At 38.7% G+C, this 25481-nt stretch overlaps 1 protein-coding gene and 1 pseudogene across 2 annotated transcripts; one reads left to right on the top strand and one right to left on the bottom strand.

The window, feature by feature from the left end:
* The first annotated feature begins 8414 nt into the window (after positions 1-8414).
* LOC127647933 (claudin-4-like) lies at positions 8415-9048 on the top strand (annotated as a pseudogene).
* Positions 9049-9954: 906 nt separating this feature from the next.
* LOC127647927 (coronin-1C-A-like) lies at positions 9955-24110 on the bottom strand. 2 transcript variants are annotated; one of them, XM_052132457.1, is made up of 11 exons: positions 23972-24110; positions 18982-19185; positions 16800-16922; positions 15965-16094; positions 15053-15234; positions 12321-12440; positions 12119-12226; positions 10968-11113; positions 10752-10809; positions 10420-10629; positions 9955-10322 (listed from the first exon to the last, which is right to left on the bottom strand). In XM_052132457.1, exons 2-11 carry the CDS (start codon positions 19177-19179, stop codon positions 10233-10235), a joined length of 1365 nt encoding a protein of 454 aa, XP_051988417.1. In that variant the 5' UTR covers positions 19180-19185; positions 23972-24110; the 3' UTR covers positions 9955-10232. The 2 variants fall into 2 exon arrangements, with proteins under 2 accessions (XP_051988417.1, XP_051988418.1); XM_052132458.1 differs by having other exon boundaries at positions 12119-12223.
* Positions 24111-25481: the final 1371 nt, after the last annotated feature.

Below are 25481 nucleotides of genomic sequence, written 5' to 3'. Positions count from 1 at the left end.
TTTCTTTTTATTTAATTAGCATTAAATGTGCTTTAACAGCGTTTGCTTCAGATAAAGAAGTTAGAGATCAGTTAAAGCGGTGGATTTATTAGCCATACTCGCTAACATAGCCAGCATCTGCAGTTTTTTTCTCTCTCAATTGATTGGACTACGTTTGTTACGATCGTTTAACTTTTTATTTGTCATCTATTTATTGTCAAGATAAGTAAAAAACATTTTTTTGCTCAATACTTTTTTTCTTTTGCAAAACTTTATTTTATTTTGCAATACTTTATATTTTTGCAAATATATGTGGCATGGAATTGATCAAACGCACATTATCGTTAAAATGTCACAAATGTCGACATAATATTTTTCCGTTTAACTCAGGCTCATAAACTCGAAGTCGATACATCAAATGTCGCGAAAAAATCGTTTGAAAACACTTTGTGTCGATATAATTTGCATTAACGCAAATGTAGTCACATGACAGAGTTTTCCCAAATCGTTAGCCATGTGTTAATCATGACAACAGTATTCTGTACGTGATTATGGATTGATGTTTACGGCATATAGATCAGATGCTGCAAACATGACACCAGGTGTGTCAACCACTGATCTATATATATAACATATATAGATCAGTGGTGTCAACACAAATATCTCGTGCATGTTGAACAAATTAGTGGCCACTGTTTGTGATTAATTTAATCGCCGTATCCATCCGTTTATTTAATAAAGTTTCTTTTCCACACCATTAAAAACAAATAGACGGCAGTTACAGAATTAGCCCACAGTACAAAAAACATATCATTTCTGTGCATAAAGATGTTTTAAATTGAGAATAAATACACTCCAAAAAAACGTTAGGTTATTTATTTTACCCAATAGCTGCACATATTGGGTCGTTCTGTTGGGTTATTCCTAAAGTTTATTGGGTTGTTTCTATAATAAAGTTGGGTTAAAACTGGTCTCGGAGGACATTTTAAATTTCAACGGTCGACCAGTGCCACTGCCAACAGAAGATACAGAGGTAATTTAATAATATCACATTATATTAACGTGATATTATTAATTTTGGGTCTGCTCTATTGCTGTTCACTTGGCTACCGACATAACACTTGCTATAAAGCCAGCCTATTTTAAACTGCGGCTTAGAAACTATTAATTGGTATGCCCTTTTTTTGGGAAATCATACATGATATTTCATATTTTGGACCACGCGCGAAGAAATTGTAGGACGCCTCGGTTTAAGACTCATTATCCGGTGTTGCAGACACGGCAGTTTTTCATCAACTGAAATAGAAGTATATTGTCATTTTTATAGTGTAACATTAAAATACTTCAAAGCGGAAATATGAAACATTTTATCTAGAAAGTTATATCTGCAAGGCACTAAATTATTACACAAATTGGACTCAACAAGATATTACACCAGGGATCGGCAACCTTTTTGACATGGAGTGCCATTTTTTATTTTCCTAGTCAATGGCTGTGCCGATGAAGGATTAATAGTGGTGTATTCACTGATCTATATATATAGAGCCATTTTGAATCCACTTGCTTCTCCGCACCGATAGGGCTTCAAATTGACACCTCAATCCCCTTCACATGTGGCCAACCATCAAGGGTCACTTGTTCAAGGTCCTCTTTCATCAATATATATATAGATCAGTGGGTGTATTCCTTATTACATCACGTGTTGTTCTGAAACGCTGATCTATATAACTGGATAGCTCATGACGTCACAACAGTGAAGCTACTGCGCCGCCATCTTGGTATTCCCTAACGTTCTGTATTCCTATGGGTCTCAATGGGAAATCGTCTGTTTTGGTGAGTAATTTTTACCTATCCAGTCACATTAAAAACAATGTTTTACGTCTGCATACACTGCATCACAATGCAATCTTCCTAAATATGTAATTCATTATTTATTTTGACTTTCATTTTTTCCCCCTGCTTATTCTAAATGTGAGCGTGTTATACTCTTTATTGCAGCAGCATTACGTTCAGCGGCGCACGTGTTACCTCAATAGAAACAAGTTTTAAGAAACTGAGGTAAGATATCAGTAGCCTTTTTTTGGCAGGCTTTAAAGTTTTTATTCTGAATTCATAATTATGTTTTGTAACTTTTGTTTACGTTGAACGTGCATTGTGGTTATTTTCTTAGGGTAAATGAATATTAGCTATGCAGCTAACGTTAACTTAGAAAAATAACCACAATGAATAACAGTATAACTCACCAAGTTAGCTTTTTTTGGTCAAGTTGAATATCTAATTGCAGATCAACACCGGTTACATAGATGAATATAATGTGGGCTTGCATTAATTCTCTGTGTGTGATTTGTACTTTTTGCAGTGCACGCCTGAAACCGGACCAGCTCACGGGCATCATTTATAAAGTGATCAATTGGAATAGACGAGGAGCAGGGCTGGACTGGTAATCTAGCCTACCGGACATTTTTCCGGTGGACCAACGCACTTTGGGGTCGATCAGGGTGGACTGGCCATCGGGAGAACCGAGCGGGCCGCTGTGTCGGCCGCGATAATCTAAAACGAGCCGCCGCCGAACACTCTCCCCCCAACAACTTTTGGGCCAGTTATGTCAAATCCCGGGCCGATTTCTCTTTTCTGTCCAGCTCTGACAAGGAGCACATGGATATTGTTGAAGTTAAACAAGGTGAGTTTGCCGTTTGGATTTCAATAAACATCGCACTGAATGTTAGATAAAACTGGATTTGGTTTGCAACAGGAGGAAAAGCTGTATGAGGAGACATTGTTAAAACAGCTCTTCAGTGAAGCCAGGCTGACAGAGTAAAATATATTATACTATCTGTTTTTATTTGCAATGAAGATACTTTTGCAACATGCAATATAAGTCTCATAAAATTACTGTTTCAGATAGTTATAACATTTAATATTAATAGAAAAGTTGACCCAAATATGTAAATTCTGTCATCATATACTCAACCTCATGTCCTTCCAAATCCATGTGACTTTCTTTTGCAGAACCCCAAAAATGTATTTTGTATTCCATATAAGGAAAGTAAATGGTGTGCAAAATAGCTTGTTTTGGTCACCAACGGCTTTCATTATATGGACAAAAACATTTTTTAAAATGTCATCTTTTGTGTTCCACAGAAAAAGTCATACAGGTTTGGAAGGACATGAGGTTGAGTAAATAGCTGTGCGTAAGGTCTTAAGTTGATTTTGTTACGGTTGATGTACAAACCTTGTTTGCTTACGTAACCGTCACTGTGGACGTCACAAGAGCAGCTCTCTTGAGAGACATATTTTGATAATTAAGATATTATTTTAATTAACATTTTATACTTTTATACTGTCATTCATATGTTTTTGAAGCCTGAAAAGGAAATCATACCCTTATTTTATTATATGACTCAAGCTTGTAAAAATTTGTATAAATGAATTAGTGAGTTTGTATGGTAATAAATCATCATATATATGAAACACCTAAAACAGGCAATTAATTGTCATAATCACAATTATTTGATTGATGCCTGTTATGCAAAACATGAGCTTATTGATGTCATAAAATATCAGTCTGCTTTTTTATTCCATCAGTTACTCCTGCTCGGAGTCTTCCGTAAATATTTAGTTTATACTTAGGGTTACGTCGTACTGAAGTTTAATGGTGCATGCTCAATTATTTAGTAGTGCGTAAGTTGTGACTTCGTGCTCATTTACGCCACAACTAAGCTAAGTTTAAACTTTTGTATAGCTGGTGCAACCGGCTCCTGATCTTTATATCAAACTTTTCTTTTTTCTTCTATTTTGCAGTACAAGCTTGCCCAGAGTTTTCTTAAGCCGTTTGGACTGTGATGTTTCCTTGGCAATGAAGTGGAGCCTGATGTTTGTGCAGCTTTCTGCAATGCACTGAGGATGAAGATGTGATTGTTGTATGGTTCTAGGTTGAACATGTTTGCCTCAAGTTCCTTGAATGCAGAACCACCATGGAGATCCAGAACCTTTGTGGGGACAGAGATGGGCCTTGTGAGTGTGTGCTGTTGAAGAAATTCATCTTGGGAAGAGCTCTCGACACTGAGTGCTGATAAACAGGTAGTGCACAGAATCATCTTCATAGTGGTTTTAACTGCAAAGCCTGCTATGTGCCCTACCACAGCCTCTTTGAACATGGACAAGCTGGGACGACATACAGTGATGTTTTTCTCTGTGTCTTCTGTTTCAGGCTGAACGTCACTGCCTGAAATGCATATCAGAAGATGTTGCCTCCAGTGTCACTGTGCTATCCGGTGGAATAATGGAATAATGTGGGATTGTTGTTAAATCCATTAGCAGATTTGTTCCCACATATCTGCAAATTTTTATTGTATTGTTCAGTTTAAGTCACTTTTTGTGTGTACTTGGAAGCTTTTGTTATTGAACAAATAAATATGTATGATTTCCTTGTGTGCATATGTCAATAAACTTATTTCTAATTATGATTTAAAAGATCAGGGGATTGTTGAAATAATTAAATTCTCACAAGCTGGCATGTACATATTCCAGAAATGAATGCAAATGGATAATTCCATTAAGTAAAGGTAAATTAATTTATGTGTGTGTGTGTGTGTGTGTATATACACTCAAATAAAGGATTATTAGGAACACCATACTAATACTGAGTTTGACCCCCTTTTGCCTTCAGAACTGCCTTAATTCTACGTGGCATTGATTCAACAAGGTGCTGAAAGCATTCTTTAGAAATGTTGGCCCATATTGATAGGATAGCATCTTGCAGTTGATGGAGATTTGTGGGATGCACATCTAGGGCACGAAGCTCCCGTTCCACCACATCCCAAAGATGCTCTATTGGGTTGAGATCTGGTGACTGTGGGGGCCATTTTAGTACAGTGAACTCATTGTCATGTTCAAGAAACCAATTTGAAATGATTCGAGCTTTGTGACATGGTGCATTATCCTGCTGGAAGTAGCCATCAGAGGATGGGTACATGGTGGCCATAAAGGGATGGACATGGTCAGAAACAATGCTCAGGTAGGCCGTGGCATTTAAACGATGCCCAATTGGCACTAAGGGGCCTAAAGTGTGCCAAGAAAACATCCTCCACACCATTACACCACCAGCCTGCACAGTGGTAACAAGGCATGATGGATCCACGTTCTCATTCTGTTTACGCCAAATTCTGACTGTACTATCTGAATGTCTCAACAGAAATCGAGACTCATCAGACCAGGCAACATTTTTCCAGTCTTCAACTGTCCAATTTTGGTGAGCTCTTGCAAATTGTAGCCTCTTTTTCCTATTTGTAGTGGAGATGAGTGGTACCCGGTGGGGTCTTCTGCTGTTGTAGCCCATCCGCCTCAAGGTTGTGCGTGTTGTGGCTTCACAAATGCTTTGCTGCATACCTCGGTTGTAACGAGTGGTTATTTCAGGCAAAGTTGCTCTTCTATCAGCTTGAATCAGTCGGCCCATTCTCCTCTGACCTCTAGCATCAACAAGGCATTTTTGCCCACAGGACTGCCGCATACTGGATGTTTTTCCCTTTTCACACCATTCTTTGTAAACCCTAGAAATGGTTGTGCGTGAAAATCCCAGTAACTGAGCAGATTGTGAAATACTCAGACCGGCCCGTCTGGCACCAACAACCATGCCACGCTCAAAATTGCTTAAATCACCTTTCTTTCCCATTCTGACATTCAGTTTGGAGTTCAGGAGATTGTCTTGACCAGGACCACACCCTTGAAGCAACTGCCATGTGATTGGTTGATTAGATAATTTCATTAATGAGAAACTGAACAGGTGTTCCTAATAATCCTTTAGGTGAGTGTATACACACACGTACTGTATATGAACTTGTGTGTATACTACGTTTTTATATTTGATTCTTCTGGATTTATTCTGAAGAGGTACTGTCTATATAGTTACAATATCAACACAAAGCTAGTCGTTTTTATTAACAACTTTAAAACTTGTTGATTTGCATGCCCCACTAAATTAGTTCACATTTACTATATAATCTAGTCAAATGATTAATAATGTTGGCAAATTATGCAGTTGTATAATTTGTCAACATTATGAACAATGAGCATCAACACATTTAAACTATGAAGGCAGAGAAACATTGCATCCTGTAACAATCTGCAGATGGATAACTTTGCTTTAAAAAAGGGTATTAATACACTTTGGTGTTGTATTTTTACCGTTGATTATTAAAGATTATGATCGTTATGCCCACTCTACATGGGGATAACGACTAATGTGTGCTTAATATGTACATACCGGTAGTCATAAATTACAACATGTGGGCACTTTAGCCGCATCCTTAAGTGAGTGTTGTTTCGCGGTTAAACGCTGCACGTGCCGCGATGCCCTCTGTCGGTAGGGAATAGTAAGATGGCCGCCAGAGCACTTCCGGTAGCTTCACCTACTGCTGGCAGTTTAGAATTATATGAGCAATCCAGTTATATATATAGATCAGTGTTCTGAAATAAACAAATGAAACATGGAATGTAGGCTGTCACGCGCAGTCTGACCGAAGCAAAGCGGGCGCATTTACTCGCGCAATTAATCGAAAGAGAAGTGCTGCTGGGAACATTGGGATCAAGAAAATAAAACACAAAGCAAATTACAATTCTATCGGACTCTAAAATCAAAGTATGAATTGGAAGAGTATCTCCTGACTGTCAGAGATACAAAGCAGAGACAGATCCTGAGCAAGTAGCCTACAGGCTCAGTGAGCACAGTCTAGCTATCGAGAGAGGCAGACACAGAAAAACATGGTTACCCAGAGAAGAAAGGGTGTGTGCTCACTGTACGACAGGTGAGGTTGAGACAGAGGTGCACTTTCTCCTTCACTGCCCAAAATGTCAAAATACAAGGGACATTTATATGGATAAATTAACACACAGCATAAACAAATTTATAACCATGACAGAACAAGAAATTTTTTACATAATACTTGGAGAGGGACACACAACAGCACTGGATACAAGATACGTAACATGTCACAGCCTGAGAGACAGTGGGTGAATCTGTGTTATGTGTTTTACCCCTGTGTGTCACCCCAATGTTCACCACAGTGACCCTCAGTGTATGTGTGTATATTCATTTATGTGTAATATATATGTCAGTTATCTTCAGTTATTTAAACACTGTGGTCTTCAGCAGTTCTGAACCTGTTTTGTATTTATTTTTATAATTTATTTTTATATTTGTTAAACTAAATGTAATTATAGATTAAGATATAGTTCTACTTTTTTTACGCAACCTCTGCTTTGGCAATATTGTATTGTTTACATTCATGCCAATAAAGCCCCATTGAATTGAATTGAGAGAGAGAGAGAGAGAGAGAGAGAGAGAGAGAGAGAGAGAGAGAGAGAGAGATTTTTATAGTCTTCAATCGGTCTGGCTATCTGGTTCCCAAGCTTCCTGGGTCTTTTTACAGTCTCTTTTACATAGTGGGGTAGGATTCTTAAGAAGCCAAATTACATGTACATAATTCAGAGAGCTGTTCAATGTGTCACCATCAACTAAAAACAGCCACAGTTAGTCCATCAGTAATTTTTTAATCTTGTACCCACATGACACCCAATATGGCTTCTCACCGATCCATTGAGCTTTGTGTTAGTGCTGAGTAAGAAGACAATATAGTGCACTAGAGTGGGCAGTACACGCAGTTTAACATTAGTTTTATTAATTAGTCAAGCACAAACCCTGAAGACAGAAAGGAGATGTGTAAAATAATGAAGGCCTCTTAACAACTTCTTCTCTTGTCAGAATAGTTCACTTTGCTTTTACAAGACACAGTTGATGTGTTGCAAGCGGTTTCCTGTTTTGTATCAGTTTGTGTCGATAAACTGCCCTTCTTAGACATGTGTTTCTTGTATCTGTACTCTCTGTCCTAAGCCCTTATTTATCTCATATCAAACATGTATATCACATCCAGATAAGGTAAAGGATGATTCTATTTGTTAGTCTAGTAGAAGTGTTGCTTTGCTGAACAATATATAATGATGTGTTGAACATTAAACATTGGAGAATGATCCAATATGCTCTGGTGTGTCACTTCTTTCTCCCCTCGCGAGTATCCGGATTGAGACAGCGACTGCAGTCCTGACTTGATACTTAGGGGCCAATTCTAAAAATTCCTTACAGTTTTGGTGTCAGAAGTGTGATCTCTCCAGACAGGCAAGACTGATTTATTATCAAGTATTTACCTGTGTGATGAGAGATTGAAGAGGACATAGTTTAATTTGGCTCGATATCGTTAATAACTCTGCACGCCTCTTCATAGAGATGATATTGCCCTATTATAAATAGGAAGGAGGTTTTAGCTCATCACTGCTGCAGCAATTTAAAGGTTATCCTTATTCTGAAAGATGACTTGATCAGTTATGTTTTTGTATGTATCAATATCTGTTAAAACTTAATCTACCTTCCTCACTCTTTCAGAATGGGCTCCACTGGTGTACAGATTGTGTGTGTGTGGCACTGGGAATTTTAGGCCTCATTGCCACCATCGTGACCATAGCTGTTCCGAGATGGAAATGGTATGCATTCACTGGAGAAACCATTATCATTGCACAGGTATTCAATTTTTACTATTAACTATAAACTACTAATTATTCCTATTCTCTTGTTCGCAGCTAATACTAACTTCCCCTAGACTATATTTGCCATCAGTAACCTCTCTCTATTTGTCTTTCCTCACAGATTCAGGAAGAGGGCCTGTGGATGGAGTGTGTGGTTCAGAGTACCGGACAGCAGCTGTGCATTGACAATGAGGATATCAAACCCAAAATCAGTCTGGTGTCTGCTATTGGGATGCTACTTGCAGGCTTGTTGCTGATCATTCCCATCAGCTGAACTGCTAACAATGTGATGCGTGATTTCAACAATCAACTGATCCCTCAATCCCAGAAGAGAATGCTGGGTGCCTGTATCTTTGTGGGCTGGGGAGGAGGAGTGCTGCTGCTGCTGGCCGGAGGTCTGCTGTGTTGCTTCAGCCGACCATACTCCAGAGGATCTAGGAGCACTGCAAAATACTACAGCAACAGTGCACTGCTGCAAGCAAGAACTATGTGTAGATAAATTGGGTTAAGCTAAGGAGCGGCCAAAGTAATGGTAGCCGTGGTTTAAATCTGTCTATGTTAGTAAATGCTTTAGTAGTTGAGTAATCACAATGACTGTAGAAAATGTGTAAAACTTCATTAAATAAAATGGAAAAGATCTAGAAAGCTGTAAATATTACTTGTTTGGAGTTATTAAACTGTCACATTATGCATATTTTAAATGAGTTTTGATATATTTAAAAAAAAATTTTTTGTATCTTTTATAATTTGCAGCTGTGATTTCTGTGTCATTATTTTGCAATTAACTGTTGCTGAGAGGGTGTGTTTGGAGCAGCTAATAAACATTATGCACTTATAAATCAAAATTCAGGATTGGACCAGCTTGAGTCCAAAACTCTTTTGGGTCATAGCATATTTATCAGTACTTCTTACCATTTCAAATATGTTACTGAATAAATTAATGTATTATTTTTGAGTAATAAAGAATCAGTTCTTTTCATTCTTTTTTTAGGATGTGGCAATCCACTGCAAATACTGTTAATTATAAAAATGCTAAATATTATAACCAAACATTTTGAACTATTTGCAAATAAATAATAATTTACATGTTCTTACATGAACTTTCAATTTGTTTTCAATAAAACTGACTGATTTCTTTAAAGAAGTTCCAAATTTAAGTTTGGGAGACCTGCCAATCATATCCTAAGGATATATAAATAACATCCAAATCCTCATCTCCACATTTATATTTTATAACACCTGTACAAATAATTCAAAATGTTCTTGCTTTAGTCCAATAGTCCCTGAGTATCTGGAGCCCCTCCGCTTGGACAGCACACCAATTATATGCTTACCTTACTATGCATCAGGACTATATATTGTAACTAAATTCTCGTGAAAGTTGTGTGTATGACCATGACAACACAATAAAGCCATGTTAAAATAACACTGACATTTATTCCAAATTCTATAAAACATATATTAAAATTGGTTTCAAGCAAATCTGATCACATTAAAAAAATGTGAAATACTTGAAGAGCCAAATTTGGTCTGCAAAGGCCTGGTATCCCCAAAAGCTTTAACAGAATTCTACATATCTTCATTCTACTATGCAGCTTTTTCATTATTTAATTATTCACACATCTTCTACATGTCCATTTGTACATGTCTTCTCTCATTCCATTCCTCTCTCTCTTAATCTAATTGCTCTCCAGATCGCTTACTCGCTTGGTCAATTGCTCGACCATCTCTCTCAGTTCCTTAACATCATTCTGCAAGGCCTGCACATCCTGTAATAGACAAAGAGGTAGAGTGTAGTTTAGAAAGAAGTTCAGTTTCATGCACAGCTCACCGTGGCAAATGCAAAGGATTCCTCTATTCTCTTACCGCACTGTCAGACTGTCGGTTGCTTGAGGAGGATGTGGACAACAAGCTTTTGATGACTTTTAACTCTTTATTTTTGGTGGTAGCCACAAACCCATCTTTCAAGGAGATCAAGATTGGTTCCCCATCTTTACCAGCAAACCAATCATCTGCCTCCACTGATGGCTCTGGACCAATCGTGTCAGGATAGAGGTCCTCTTGAAACAAGTCAGACTAAGCAAGAAAATTATAATGCTGGATTAAACCAACAGTGTGACACGAGTGGATTCGTATGTGAGCTGATTTTTTACTCTGAGTTAGCTCTCAATGCAAAAAAAGCATTACATTTATCTTACCTTACGAGGCACAGTCATCACAATGGGTTCACACTTCCTCTCATGGAGTTTATAGAACCTGAGGAGAGGTATTATAACAATATTACAATACTAAAAAATAAACAACTCAGGATTTTCAAATCCTACTGCATGCTGAATTAATCACAAATCTTATTGTATGTTTTTGGGTGAAATTAATTACACTGTAGAGCTGTCTGAAGGGCTGCATGTGTATACCTTGCAATCTCACACTTGTTGACCTCCAGGCCTCTCTTAGGCATGTTCCCCATGCCCTTCTGACTCTCTTTACTGCTATACATAGAGAGATAGTGAACGTATGGGGCCTCGTCTGTCACCTCAAAGTATCGGATGCTGCTGTCACCCTGTCAAAACATATTTATAATAATTACATTTTCAACAGCTGAGGTAAATGGAAAGTGATTATATTTAACATGTACAAAATATGTTCTGACCCGTGGTTTAAGATAGGCTTGCTCTAACATTCAATGCCATGTCATGTTTTTGTTGGTGGCTTTCATATCTGTCTAATTTTGTGAAAATTTTTAAGTGTTAATTTGGTTGTGACTTAAGGGGATAGTTCACCCAAAACTGAAAATTCTCTCATCATTTACTACCCTCATGTCATCCCAGATGTGTATGACTTTCTTTCTTCTGCTGAACTCAAAACTTTTAGAAGAATATTTCAGTTCTGTTGATCCATTCAATGCAAGTGAATGGTGGACAGAATTTCGAAGCTCCACAAAGGACATAAAGGCAGCATAAATGTAATCCATATGACTCCAGTGGTTTAATCCATGTCTACAGAAGAGATATGAAAGGTATGGGTGAGAAACAGATCAATATTTAAGTCCTTTTTAACGATAAATTCTTCTCCCTGCCCAGTAGATGGCGATATGCATGAAGAATGCAAATCACTAAAAATGAAAGAAGAATGGAAAGTGAAGTGAAAGTGGAGATTTATAGTTAAAAAAAAGGACTTAAACTATCCATTTTTCACCAACACCTATCTTATCTCTTCTGAAGACATGGATTTAACCTCTGAAGTTGTAAGGATTTCTTTTATGCTGCCTTTATGTGCTTTTTGGAGCTTCAAAGTTCTGGCTACTCTTCACTTGAATTGAATGAACCAACAGAGCTGAAATATTCTTCTAAAAAACTTAATTTGTGTTCTGCAGAAGAAAAAGCCATACACATCTGGGATGGCATACAGGTAAGTAAATGATGAGATAATTTTCATTTTAGGTGAACCATGGCTATAAAGCACTTTAATGAATGTCCATAGGGTTTTGACTTTAAATGCACGGGCCGACACTGGTTCTGACTGTGGGAAGAATTTGTAAGTGGAAGTGTCTGTGTTAGTCCTTCACCTTGCCACAAAGGTAGACAATGCCAGTGTCTGGGTCAAAGAAAGGCAACAGCACTCCACTGCTTGTGTCCAACTCCTGTAGAGTCAAAGGCTCCTCAAAGTTGTTCTGCTACCACAAACAACACACTTTTATTAGTCATTTGCCTGTTACAGAAACACATTTTCTTTATGAGTGCCTCAAATGCACTTCATAATGCACTCACAGGATCCCACAGTGCCACCTGCCGCTCACACATGCGGCTAAAGCCAGTGGTAAGGATCTTCCCGTCCGACACATACACAGCTCTGACTGGCCTGGAGCCTTCATGAGTCTTGTCCTTCTCCTGAGACACATGTAGACACACATCTTCATCAGGTCATTTGAGTAGTGAAAAATCACAACAGCACACATAGTGGCCCCAAAAATATAATTGATTTAGATTACAATACGGCTGCAACAACTAATCAATAAAATCACAAATTATTGATAATAGAATCATCGACAACGAATATCATTATCGATTAGTTGGATATATGCGGTGAGCACAAAGAACGGAGCTCTGTCGATGACATCACTTCACAGCCCAGTGAAAAATGTGTTGCATGATGAAACTCATTTTAAAAACAACGGAGACAAATTGTTTCTACAAATTTGAAAAAACAGACTCAAGTTGTCCAGCACACGAGAGCACTTTATAAAAACCTCAGAGAAGATCATAATAACCATACAGTTTAATGTGGAGTGGTTGCTGCTTCAGGTGTATTGACAGAATGATTGTTCTGTTTGAAGTACTTGAGTTGTTTCTCTCCCGTGCATGACTTACATTTTAAAACTACTTAAAATTTTTCATAATTCATACTTGTTATGAATTCAAAATCAGGCATGTATTTCCACGTATTTTGCAAAACGGTTTGTTTTACCACATGATAGTCCCAACAATAGGCTACCAATATGAATATATGATTAGGTTGAATTGTGTTGATGTGGTGAGCTTAGTGTATGGTAAGAGCCTTTCTCACTGAAGGCAAGTCATTTATTTGGGCTTTAGTGGGGTGGTGTAATTCCAATTTTTTATTTTTAAGTGTATTCATAATAAACTTGGAATTGCAGGTGCGGTATGGCCCTGAATAATGCTAGCTGCTGTTTCTTCATACCTGCATCTTTACATCTGTTCCAGCCTGTTGTTTCATCATAGTCACTAATTTGTTTTGCCAAACATGTTGCACTATGTTTGTCTTGTTTCTGCATTGTACGGCGCAGTGTTAAATTAAAGATGTTGAAAAATACCTAATAAGTAACATAAGTGTGTACTGTATGTTGTTACAGAAATGAAAACCCACCAGACGTATACATACAAACACATTTTTATAATCAGTGCTGTCCAAATAAGAGGGATCTCAAATGAGTTGGGCTCAGGTGCATTCAATAAGGCAGATAAAATACTAAAATGTATGTAATCAGAGACTGTGTATAATCATATGTATTTAACATAATTATGTATTTTTCAGCTGTGTAGAATTTGTATTATTTCTGTTCTGGTGTCAACATTGCCCTCTGCTGGGCTGATATTTTTGTAACACTCCAACCCTGCTGAATCATTTTATTCTTTAACGAACAGTACTTTTTGTTACATTTTACAACTAAAGGAAAGGAACTATTTTGCATATGTCCTGAGAGTAATAATAATAATAAATTCAAACGTAACGTGAGACTATAGAATCATGTATTCAGTACTGTAAATTGAACCAAATCCATATGCCCTTTATTATTTCTGTTGTGTGTGTTTTTTTTTGTTTTTTTTTGAAAAATCATATTTTAATGAAATACAGGAAATAAAAAAAAATTCCAGATTAATCGAAGATTAATTGATTATCAAAATAATCGTTAGTTCCAGCCCTAGATTACAAAATATCAAAACAAGTGGCATTTGCAAACAAATTATTGTAGACATTTTCTCAAAGCAAACTTCACTTTTCCAAGTAATATTTTGCAATTACTTTTAACCAGCTGGTGGTTTTAAGTGGATGTATGTAGTCAGTATTGCTCAGGTATTCACACAGGTTTCCTACAGTTAACTATAAAAAATAGAACTATAGACGTGGTCCAAAAAATGTGACAACCAGAAAGTGTCCAAATACTTTTGCCTCAGTTTTGGACAGTATATACATTATTATAATATATTTAAGTTTTATCATTTAAACATTTGCTTCTGTTATATTTCTTTGAAATGTACGCCACTTGGTTTGGTATTTTGTTATAGAATGCAAAGACATTTATAAAATTGTTGTTTAATGGATAAATTGAGAAAAAAAAATTCTCTCAAGATTTACTTTACCTTATGCCGTCTTAAACACGTATGACTTTCTCTCTTCTGCAGAACACAAACGAAGATATTTTGATGAGATATGGTGTGTTGTTGTCCACACAATGCAAATCAATGGGGTCTTACAATTTCAAGCTCCAACAATAAAGAAATGCAGCATAAAGGTAATCCATACAACTCGACGGGTTTATCCATGTTTTCTGAAGCGATAGGAATGGTTTAGGGTGAAAAACAGACCAAAATGTAACTCTGTCAGTATACTATAAATCATGACATCTGCATTCTCCTTGGAGCAATCATGATTTGAAGCTTAATTAGAATTCTTCACGCTTGATGCGTACGCTTTTATGCTTCCTTTATATCCTTTTTAGAGCTTGAAAGTGTTGGACCCCGTTGACTTGCATTGTATGAACAAAAACACCTCAAATCTCAATCAAAATATCTTTGTTTGTGTTCTGCAGAATTAAGAAAGTCATACAAGTTTGAGGTGGAATTAAGGTGAGTAAATGATGAGATAATTATAATTTTAGGGTGAACTTTTCCTTTAACTGGCCAAATAATTTTATGGCCACTGTAAGCTGAAAGAAGGTTGAGAAGAGACACAAATTAGCTTTGAGGAAAAATTAACGCACATAGATGACGGAGCCCTTGCGGGGGTCTAAAATGCGTAGTTTCTTGTCCTTGCAGGCAGTGAGGATCTGAGAGCCATTTCTGTTCCAGCAGGCGCTGTAGATCAGATCAGTGTGCACTGAGTCAATGCGAACCACCGACTCTCCGCGAGCCACGTTCCACAAGATGACCACATTATCACAGCCTGCAGAAAGAAAACAAAAGAGAGAGAAAGAAAGAGAGGGGAAATAATGTAAATTAAGTTAAATGAAGTAAATGGGGTGTGTGGGGAGGAAAAAGGTGGAAGACAGAGAGAGAGAGAGAGAGAGAGAGAGAGGGAAGGGAAGATGGCAAGGTGCAAAGGATGAGTGTAAAAATAACAGCAATTTTAAAGCTGAAGTGTGTAATTTCTGCACCTCTAGCCTCACCAAACGAAATTGCGGAAAAAAAAGACTGATTTCAAACAGGTTTCCCGAACACTGCCCCATCTGTCATTGGTTAAACAAACAGACAGTCCAAGTTCAAACACACGCCATTGATTGAGCCAATGTTGCTATGTCAAGCTGGTCAGGATGCTTGATAAATTGAACAATGTTTTGATAGAGCCACAGAACCACACTGCTTGCACTTTTTGAGTGAATCAACCTTCATAAGGTTAACTTATTGTTGTCTCTGAATATTAAGATGAGATTGGAGAGAGTATAATAACATCAAAATAAAAAAGCTTTAAATCAAAAATATGAGGCATAATAGTGTGTGTAAAGAACCAACAGAGGGCGCCATCATTCCATTTCAACTGTGTAAGTGACCTTTTTATTGGATGAGTAAATGCATGTTTGCATAATGCATAACCATCTTATTTAGGATTACTGTATGTGAATGCCGTTGGCTACATTTGGGAATGACTGTAAGGTGGATACAAGATGTTAGGTTACCTGCACTCATTAGCACATTATGGGCAGTTGGGTGCCAGCTGAGGATGCCTACACGTTTCGAGTGTCCATCCAGCTTCACAACTGGGTCCTTCAGTGGCGTTACCAGACCCCCGTCTGGAATCTCCCAGATCTATTAGATTGAAACGACACTGACCTTTTTATATGCTTATACATCTTAAACATTAGTGTACCTTATTTTAGTAACTAGTTATGCAAATAATATTAAACTGCAACGTAATAATTGTGGTGATAGTTATTTATGGATGGATAAAGAGGTAGATACAGTATAGGTGTCACTGGGCCTATGCATGTGAATTATATAAGCATTTTCACTTTTTTTTTAATCCCCTTTTCTCCACAATTTGGAATGTCCAATTCCCACTACTAGTAGGTCCTCGACTCCCAGTTGCCTCCGCTTCTGAGACGCATTTTATCACATGGCTCGCTGTACATCACACTGCAGAGACTCACAGCATGTGGAGACTCATGCTACTCTCCACAATCCACGCACAATTTACCACACCACATTGAGAGCGAGAACCCCAAATCACAAACACGAGGAGGTTACCCCAAGTGACTCTACCCTCCCAAGCAATCGGGACAATTTGGTTGTTTGGGAGACCTGGCTGGAGTCACTCAGCACGCCCTGGATTCGAACTCGTAACTCCAGTGGTGGTTGTCAGCATCAATACTTGCTGAGCTACCCAGGCCCCTGCATTTTCACTTTTTAATAACATCTTCTCTCAGTTTGGTTGACAGTAACTGCTGAGCACATAGACATACATTTTAGGGCACAAATGTATTTGGATCAAAACCAAAGGCCTATTTCACTCACCATAACACTGCAGTCTTCAGAACCACTGGCAATGACGTTGTCATTATGTGGGCAAAATTCAATGTCCAACACAGGACCAGTGTGACCACAGACAGTGGGAAGGGACATGTCAATGCGACCCGTCTGAGAAACAGAGCAGGGGGAGGAAACAGATGGAGAAATGGGTCAACATATATGAATAAAAGAGCAGCAAACACAAATTTACACACACATTTAAATAGATACACAGGTAGTTAATTTCAAATTACTACATATAAAATATAAAATCCTTGAAACTTTTATAAATATTCTGGTGGGGCAGAAAGAGTGCATGTAGGGAGAGAGCTCAGGCAGATGAGTGGAGCTTTGTCAGCTGATCCCAATTTTACAGCAATGCCTTCAATTACACCTAATAACGACTAACCCATTTATAGAGGACTGCACGGTGCTAACACTGAGATCATTCACATGGTCAAAATTGTATTGTCAAATAGGATTGTGCAAGTCCTTCAACAAGGAGCGTCCATAAATGATCACTCTCTTACAGGAGGTGTACTACAATTAATAAAAATTGTTAAGACTGTGCTTAAGATGATTTAATCATTTTAATTTGACAGCATGGTGCATTTCTACTTTTTCTATGTCCTGGTAAGTTCTCAAGATAGCTTGGAAAAATAGATATCTAAAGAACAAACTTTCTCAAGTCACCCAAATGAAATGAAAGGGCCTGACTGAAATTCTCGTGTTCATTAGAAAACAATTGCTGCCACTGAGCAATGATTTTCACAGTAGATCAAAGATGGCAGAACTCCCATTAATTTTCTCCTATAAGACCCAGGACCGCAGACACAGCAACTGATAGAAACAGAGGGCCAGAGATGATGGATATATATGATTATATATGATATATATATGTGTGTGTGTGTGTGTAAACAGAACAAAATGGTGTTTGATATATATTGTTCAATACAAAATGGGGGAACAGAAATTTATTAAACACATCTTTTTTTGGAGATGCAATTTTCCTCTGATCCTTAATTTATTAAAAGTTTGCACTTTTTGATCATAACGCTTTATGAAACACAACATGCATATAAAAAGTTTGACCTTTAGCTGATCACATGAAGCATGCATGCACATCAAATGTGTTTCACTTGAAGCCTGAGTGGCAGCTGTCTTTTTTCTCACAGTTTTTTTCACTCTGTCAAACTGCAAGTTGTCACCACATCCTGTGCAGAGCTGACAGCAACGCACTCCAAATATGGCAAAGAACAAGATGTAAGAGAGCAGAAAGAGAAGAGATGCTAGATCTGATGATATGTAACAATGAAACCAACCTTGAACTTCCTTATTTAGACAAATACTTCATTGCATATCTAGAATTCAAATTTCAAATACTTAGAAGAGCACTCGAACGAGGTAACACGTTAAAACTACTGCTCGACTATCAGTCAAAACTGTCTAAGCTTGAAGAGCTTTGGAAAGAACTCTACTGCAGTACTAAACACTAATATACATATTAGCTGTTTACACTTATGTTCTGTATATACATTTCTTGAGGGATTGCCTTTTTAATGAGATCAAAATTTACGGTATAAATTTATATGAGCGTATATGGGGATGTGTATATTTTAGATGCTGTGACCTGTCACCACTTGTTGTTTTTACCATTTTCATTACCTTTTTGCTTGCATTGGTTCATTTGAAATTATTGCACAGTATGAAATTGACAAATATGCATGCCTAATATTTATATAAGCATTAGCATTGCTTTTAAAAATAGTTTTAGATGGAGTATAGGATGTCACATCACAGGACATGTCAACTTCCCAAAAAATACTATAATGTCTACTACCCTAATGCAAATGAGTTTATTATAGCTCCAAGGGCTCACACAATGCCTTATTACAATTCACAGAGTAAGACAATGCTTCTTATCTCCCTGTCATCTCACTCAAACCGCTGTCAGTGAAAGGTTCCACCAAACTCCTGTGCATGATTTAGCTTTTCTAGAGAAGTTCTTCATACATTACATTGTAGAAGATGTACATGCATGTACTTTGTTTTTGCACAAGTATTTTCCCTCTCAGCTCCTTATTTCACTCACAACTGATACTTCTTGAGTTGTCACTCGTTCAGGTTTTGTTTCATAAAGACTTGATTAATTTGAGCCTTGTGAGTGTGACATGTTATCAGGATGCACCTTGTTCAGAGGCAGGACAATGAAGGCTCCTCCACCGCTGGCATCCACAATCATGGCCACGAACTTGGGGTTAACGGAGCAGAAGTTGCTGTCCCAAGTCATCTGGGAGATCCTGATGTCATCATAGCACTGGTCTGCCTTCACCGCCTGGCCAAAGACATGACGGAACTTACTGCTCCTGACCACCTTCCTAGACATGGTGACCTGAAGAAGGGGAGACAAAAGGATGGATAAGGCAGGTGGGGTGACAAATACAGGGAAAGGTGACAAATACAGGGAAAACATAAGCATATTATGGATTTATTGTTCTTTGTTTAGACTATTTTGTCAATTAAGTTAGTGCTTCAGGTTTAGCTATTTGTGAACTCAAATTCTTGCATTTGATTCTACATCCTTGATGAGGCCGATATGTTTGCACTCAAGTTGTATTCTTGAATTTGAATCAATACCAATGAATAGTAACAGGAAACGCCCTAAGAAGCATTTGCTACTAAAGATGGTATACAGCAGAAGATAGAGAGAGAGTAAAAGTGGGAGAAAGAAAGAGAGAATGTATCAGGTCAGTAGTTCTTGTTATTCTTTCTATGTTTAAAACTGCATGTAGGCAATAAGCCTCAAGAAAGAGGAAGGAAAGAGTAAGCTAGTATGAAATGAATCAGAAGGAAATGCTCCGGCTACTTCTCTATGTCTAATGCCATGTTGTATGCAGTTTATGGTAATAAAGCATATACAGTAAAGCACTAAATCTGTATAACCCCCTCTCTTTTTCCATCTATTCCCCTATATGTGGCTCTCTTCTTTCCCTTTCATCACTAACAGTCACATGTCGATGCAATGAACACATGCGATGTGCAGGCTCACAACACCTGGTAAAATAATTAGAAAAAAGAAAGATGCAAAGAGTGCAACCATTACATAGAATGAGAGGGAACACACCACAACAACTGTGGGAGCACAGGAGATGTACAGAACTTCAGTTACACCACATCCTTCCACACAAACATGGAAACCACTGAGTTCCCTTGCGATTCAGTACACTTGACATTGCATCACTAAGCTGATGCTATGGGGGGAATGTCCTTATACATGACCTAATTGAAACCTTTCTACAATAATTCCAGGATTGGCTCTGGTGTTTAGGCACGAAGTTGTCCGGTATAAAAACACCATTCCTCAGAATATTCTTCCTTCAAGACAGCGATTCATCTTGCATCTAGAAGCCTTCTAGAACTTCACCGTCGACATACACGAGTCAGTGGGCAGGATCTTCATCGCAGCAAGGAAACTCTCCGCTCACTTGCAGTATTCCGACGAACATTTACTCCGCCTTGCTTGAACGCTTTATGGGCCACTTCAGCATCCTGATTCCCCTCAGCATTTTGGCAAGAGTTTTGTATCCTTATAAGCTATTGTTGACACTGTGTGTATATATATATATATAAAACTAATGGAGCCACTTACGTGTTCATGTCTTTTTAAAGATGTTGTTTTGTAAGTGTTCCTTATGGGAGGGATACATCCCACCGTCAGATCAGCATAAGAGCTGCATTCACTGTCTGGGCTGCGTCCATGCAGAGACAACTCTCACGGAGACAGAATGCCCTCACTGTGAATCTCCCTCATTCTGAGACATGATTCAGCCTCCCGCGCCCTCCCACCCAAAGAGCACGCTCTCCCCGAGGACAGCTCCTGCCTTCAACTAGCATGGTGTCATGCTGGGGCAGATTTTCAGGTGGAAAGCGGTGACCACAGATGCTTCCAACACAGGTTGGGGGCGGTGTGCAACAGATACCCAGCTTTCAGCACCTAGAAAGGTGCACAGAGGGCATGGCACATCAACGACCTGGAGTTGTTGGCTGTTGTCCTAGCCATGAAGCCTTGAAGTCCGTAATAGCAAATTGTCATGTTCTAATTTTCTCAGACAACATGACAGTTGGGACGTACATAAACCATCAAGACGGAATGCGTTCCCTACCAATGATGAGACTGACTTGTCACCTCCTCCTGTGGAGCGAGCGCCATCTCCACTCCCTGCAAGCAACATATGTCCCAGGCCGTCTGAATTACATTGCGGACCTGTTGTCATGGCAAGGGGTGATGCTGGGCGAATGGAGACTTCACCCTCAGACTGTCCTGAGGATTTAGGAAATATTCGGCAAAGCAGAGATCGATCTATTTGCCTCCGTGGAGAACGCCCACTGCCCCCTCTGGTACTCCAAGTCCCAAGCTCTGCTAGGAGTTGACGTAAATAAGCATTTGCCGAAGTGTGCCTCCTTGACTCTGTCATATGCAAAGTCCGAGAGGACAAGGAAATGATTAAATTATTTGCGGCAAACTAGCCTTAACAGTTCTGGTTTCCAGAAATGTTAGGCATTTTGAACGGCCCTCCATGGGAAATACCGCTGAATAGGGATCATCTCTCTCAAGCGCAGGGCACAATCTGGCATCCCCAGCCCCAGCTGTGGAACCTGCATGTGTGTCCCCTGAACGGGGCATCTAAACATAACAGAACTGACTCAGTCGGTTATTAACACAATTTTACAGGCTAGAGCGTCATCTACAAGACGCCTCTATGCACTGAAATGGAATCCATACATCCATCCATCCATCTTCAACCGCTTATCTGAAGTCGGTTCGCGGGGGCAGCAGATCCAGCAGGGGGCCCCAAACGTCACTATCCCGAGCCACATTAACCAGCTCTGACTGGGGGACCCCGAGGCGTTCCCAGGCCAGTGTGGTGATGTAATCTCTCCACCTAGTCCTGGGTCTTTCCCGAGGCCTCCTCCCAGCTGGACATGCCTGAAACACCTCCCTAGTTAGGGACCCAGGGGGCATCCTTACCAGATGCCCAAACCACCTCAAATGGCTCCTTTCGACGCAAAGGAGTAGCAGCTCTACTCCAAGCTCCTCACGGATGACTGACTCGTCATCCTATCTCTAAGGGAGAAGCTTCTGAGGAAACCCATTTCCAGCCTTGCCTTCCGGCTCAGCTCTCTTTTCGTGACAACGGTGCGATAGAGCGAGTGCAATACCGCCCCCGCTGCCCCAGTTCTTCAGCCAACCTCCCACTCCATTGTCCCCTCACTCGTGAACAAGACCCCAAGGTACTTGAACTCCTTCACTTGGGGCAATACCTCCTTCTGTACACGTAGCTCGCAATGGAATGGAATGTGTTCACTAATTGGTGCATTTCACACGGCAAAGACCCAGTGAACTGCATCATACCTGAAATTCTCACATTTCTTCAAGAGTGATTGGATGCAAGGCTAACTCTGTCAATGCTTAAAGTTTATATGGTAACTATATCTGCGTATCATGGACCTGAAGCCGGCACCTCTATAGGCAAACATGATTTAATCATCAAGTTCCTTAGGGGAGCGAGGCGGCTGAATCCCCCTCGCCCGTCTACAGTTCCAACTTGGAACCTAGCTTTGGTCCTAAAAGCGCTCACGGTGCACCCTTCGAGCCTCTGGACTGGGTAAACAGGTTTTGCAACCTAGATGTAACATCTCTCTCATTGCAAGTTCTCTCTGTCAAGAGCGCTTACTATTTCGTTGGCCAAACATTAATTTATGCCCCTCTTTCAAGTACACGCTCCCTCTTATTTTACACAAACTGCATTCAGGCTGTTGTATCTCCTAAAGTCACAAGCACTATCATTATAAACAAAACTTCCATTCCGACTTAGTTTGTGAAAGGGTTCATTCATACTACATGACCATAGTTCATATATTTAATTTGAGTGTTTCCCTCCTGGTTCACCATAAGGGTCATTCACTTGCTGAATACTTGTGTCAGTCACCATCCCGTGGGACTGTGGTGTCATGTTTCCTCTCTGGGAAGGTTATGTCATGTTGTCTTGATTTGAATCTGTTCCCCATAACGTCAGCTTAGTGATGTAATGTTAAGTGTATTGAATAGTAAGGGAACATCTCGGTTTCATACTGTATGTAACCTGGATTGCCTGAGATGAAGGGAACGAGATATTGTGTAAGTTGGCCACACTACGGCTTTGAGGTACGAGCAATGCGCTCTTTGTCCCTCAGTCAGAAATTTCCAGAAATGTATGGGCCAGCTTCACACCTAAAAGTGCGGGGTTTAAACACCACAGCCAAACCTGCCGTTATTGTAGAAAGGTTTCAACTACGTTGTGTAGAAGAACACTCCCCCAATAGTGGCAGCTTAGTGATGCAATGTCTCGTTCCCTTTATCTCAGGGAAACGAGGTTCCATACGTGACCGAGATGTTATTTCTTTGTTTCACAGGCACTGGCATAACACCCAATCTGCTAATCATGTTATCCATACACCTCCTTTAAGGCATATTGAAATGAGATTTAAGACTCTGTTTTCTAAACTCGAATTTCAATGCAATTTCAATGCAACACTTGCAGTCGTGTGAGTTCAACAGAGTGAAGTACTAGTTATTTCAGCTTCATCTTTATCTGGAAATCCTCTTTAGTTCTCTTGCAAACATGTTGTAACATACTGTACATATCAACTTCCTCAAAAGTTTAACTTTACCACATATCAGAAAAGCACAGTTTGACTTTATAAACAATGACAGTTCTTGTTGAACAATATTAAAATAACTAACATTACTGCACCAAGTAAAAGTAAATGACTGAGGTTAATACATAAGTATGGGGCGTCAGTTTGAAGCCTATTTAGAACGATCCGCAGACTAAGACAAGGCTGTGGCTCAAAATCTAATGAGCTACCTAACAAAACAGCATATTTAGTGATCTGTGTGAACGGCCTAATAGTCACCGGAGCTGTAATTTTCGACGTGCGAGGCACCTTCGAGCACAATAGGTGCGTTTTTTTCGAGAAAAGACAGACCCAAAAAGCTATCTATCACTAGGTATTTGAGACGCAGCAAAAGAGGAGCAAATCAATGCATGATGTCAATGTCATATACTGTCACTGGACTCTTGGCTCAGTAGCATCCTATACACAATTGCACAATATAACGGGACGGGGCACCGTACCTGAGAACTGTGGCTGGGGAGGGCTCTTGAGGTGAGAGGAAATGCGTCGGAGTCTGACAGCGGATAGAGATAGAGTTGGTGAATGTCAACGGTTGTGGCCAGAGCTCACTCTAAATCATGGAGGATGTGAGAGTTTGAGATGTAGATGAAAATGGGAGGTGTCTTCGCTTTATGTTTCCTTTTAAAGCGCTTTACGTTGCATGAAGAAAGCTCGCTGCACCTCACTTCACGTGCTTCCACTACATCAAACGTGACGTGCACGAGGTTGGTGGTTTTACAAACAAGTTTTACGTTTGATTGTTAAACTTCGTTTGTAATGCTTCACAGCCTGTTGCATGTTTTCCCATATTTTCTGTTGTAACATTAATGCCAAAGTAGTTAAATGCTATTATACCCTAACAAAAAAAGTGGTCCATGATAAACTACAGTGTCTGCAAAATACGTTAGCCTACAGATATTATTACTATTATAAAACTTTGGTAACTAGATATAAGCCATCACTGTCATCAAAAAAGAAATTAAACAAACTATTCCAAATATTTGATAAACACAATTTGAAGGAGATTCCATTTAGTTGTATTATTAGTAGGTATTATGATGTGGTAGGCAGGCCTACATGTGGTAGCAGCAGTACGATTGTTTGCATTGTGAAATTGTTTTTAGATGGTTTAAAGGAAGAAATTTGACGCTTATAATTTTTATAAAATCACTTATATTAATAAATCGTAATTTTAGGGTTTGTTGACATAAAGTCGTCATGGCAACACAGTTGTAAAACTGTATTTAACGTTACATAGAAAAGATTAGTAAGCATTGTATCATATTCAAATCACGTTAACATGAATATTGTTTATATCTTGTGGCTATACGTTTAATTGTTTTAAAGTTTTCGGATTGCCCATTCACTTCAAGATAAATGCCTCACTGTAACCCAGATTTTTTTTATTTTTAAAGTAGAAAAAGTCGAAATTAATGTTTATAATAATAAACATTATGCCACAAATGCTGTCGATTGAGCTTTTAAACTTGTATTGAACTCAGAATGTTCCTTTAAGCACTTAGAACGTTTTACTTTTATTATTCACATTGTTTTCAATGATGGATTTCGCCTGTAGAACTGCTGTACACTGAGCTTTTAATTTTTTTAAATAAAATCAGATACAATTATGTCAAATGTAGACTATAAATACAATTTAAATGGCATAACGTTAATGAGAATTGGGTGTAAAATGTGCGTAACTGCCATGAAAATAAAGTCAAAATGTAAAAAACGTTAATGGCCCTAAAAAATAGCTGTATTTTCTATATGCAAAATATTACTTGTTTATTTTTTGGTTTCTTTTGATTTTGGAGTAAATTAGGACAAAGACATTTTCTTGACAGGTTTCTTTAAATCTCCCCCGTATTAGTTGGCAGATTTAATATAGCCTGTTGATGAAGATAATAATATACAGCTTAATTTCAACACATACTCCATATTATTAGCAAGACCGTGTATTAGCCATGTGTT

The sequence above is a fragment of the Xyrauchen texanus genome, chromosome 8 (genome assembly GCF_025860055.1).
Source record: "Xyrauchen texanus isolate HMW12.3.18 chromosome 8, RBS_HiC_50CHRs, whole genome shotgun sequence".
Lineage (NCBI taxonomy): Eukaryota > Metazoa > Chordata > Actinopteri > Cypriniformes > Catostomidae > Xyrauchen > Xyrauchen texanus.
Note: the sequence above shows the minus strand (reverse complement) of the source record. Positions and strands in the feature narration are given on the sequence as shown.

Coding starts and splice junctions, on each gene's coding strand:
- LOC127647927 (XM_052132457.1), bottom strand. CDS start 19,179: ATGTCTAGGAAGGTGGTCAGGAGCAGTAAGTTCCGTCATGTCTTTGGC. Junction 15,235..15,964: donor TAATGTGCTAATGAGTGCAG/GTAACCTAACAT, acceptor TTCTTTCTGCAG/GCTGTGATAATGTGGTCATC. Junction 11,114..12,118: donor TTGTCTACCTTTGTGGCAAG/GTGAAGGACTAA, acceptor ATGTTTTGACAG/GGTGACAGCAGCATCCGATA.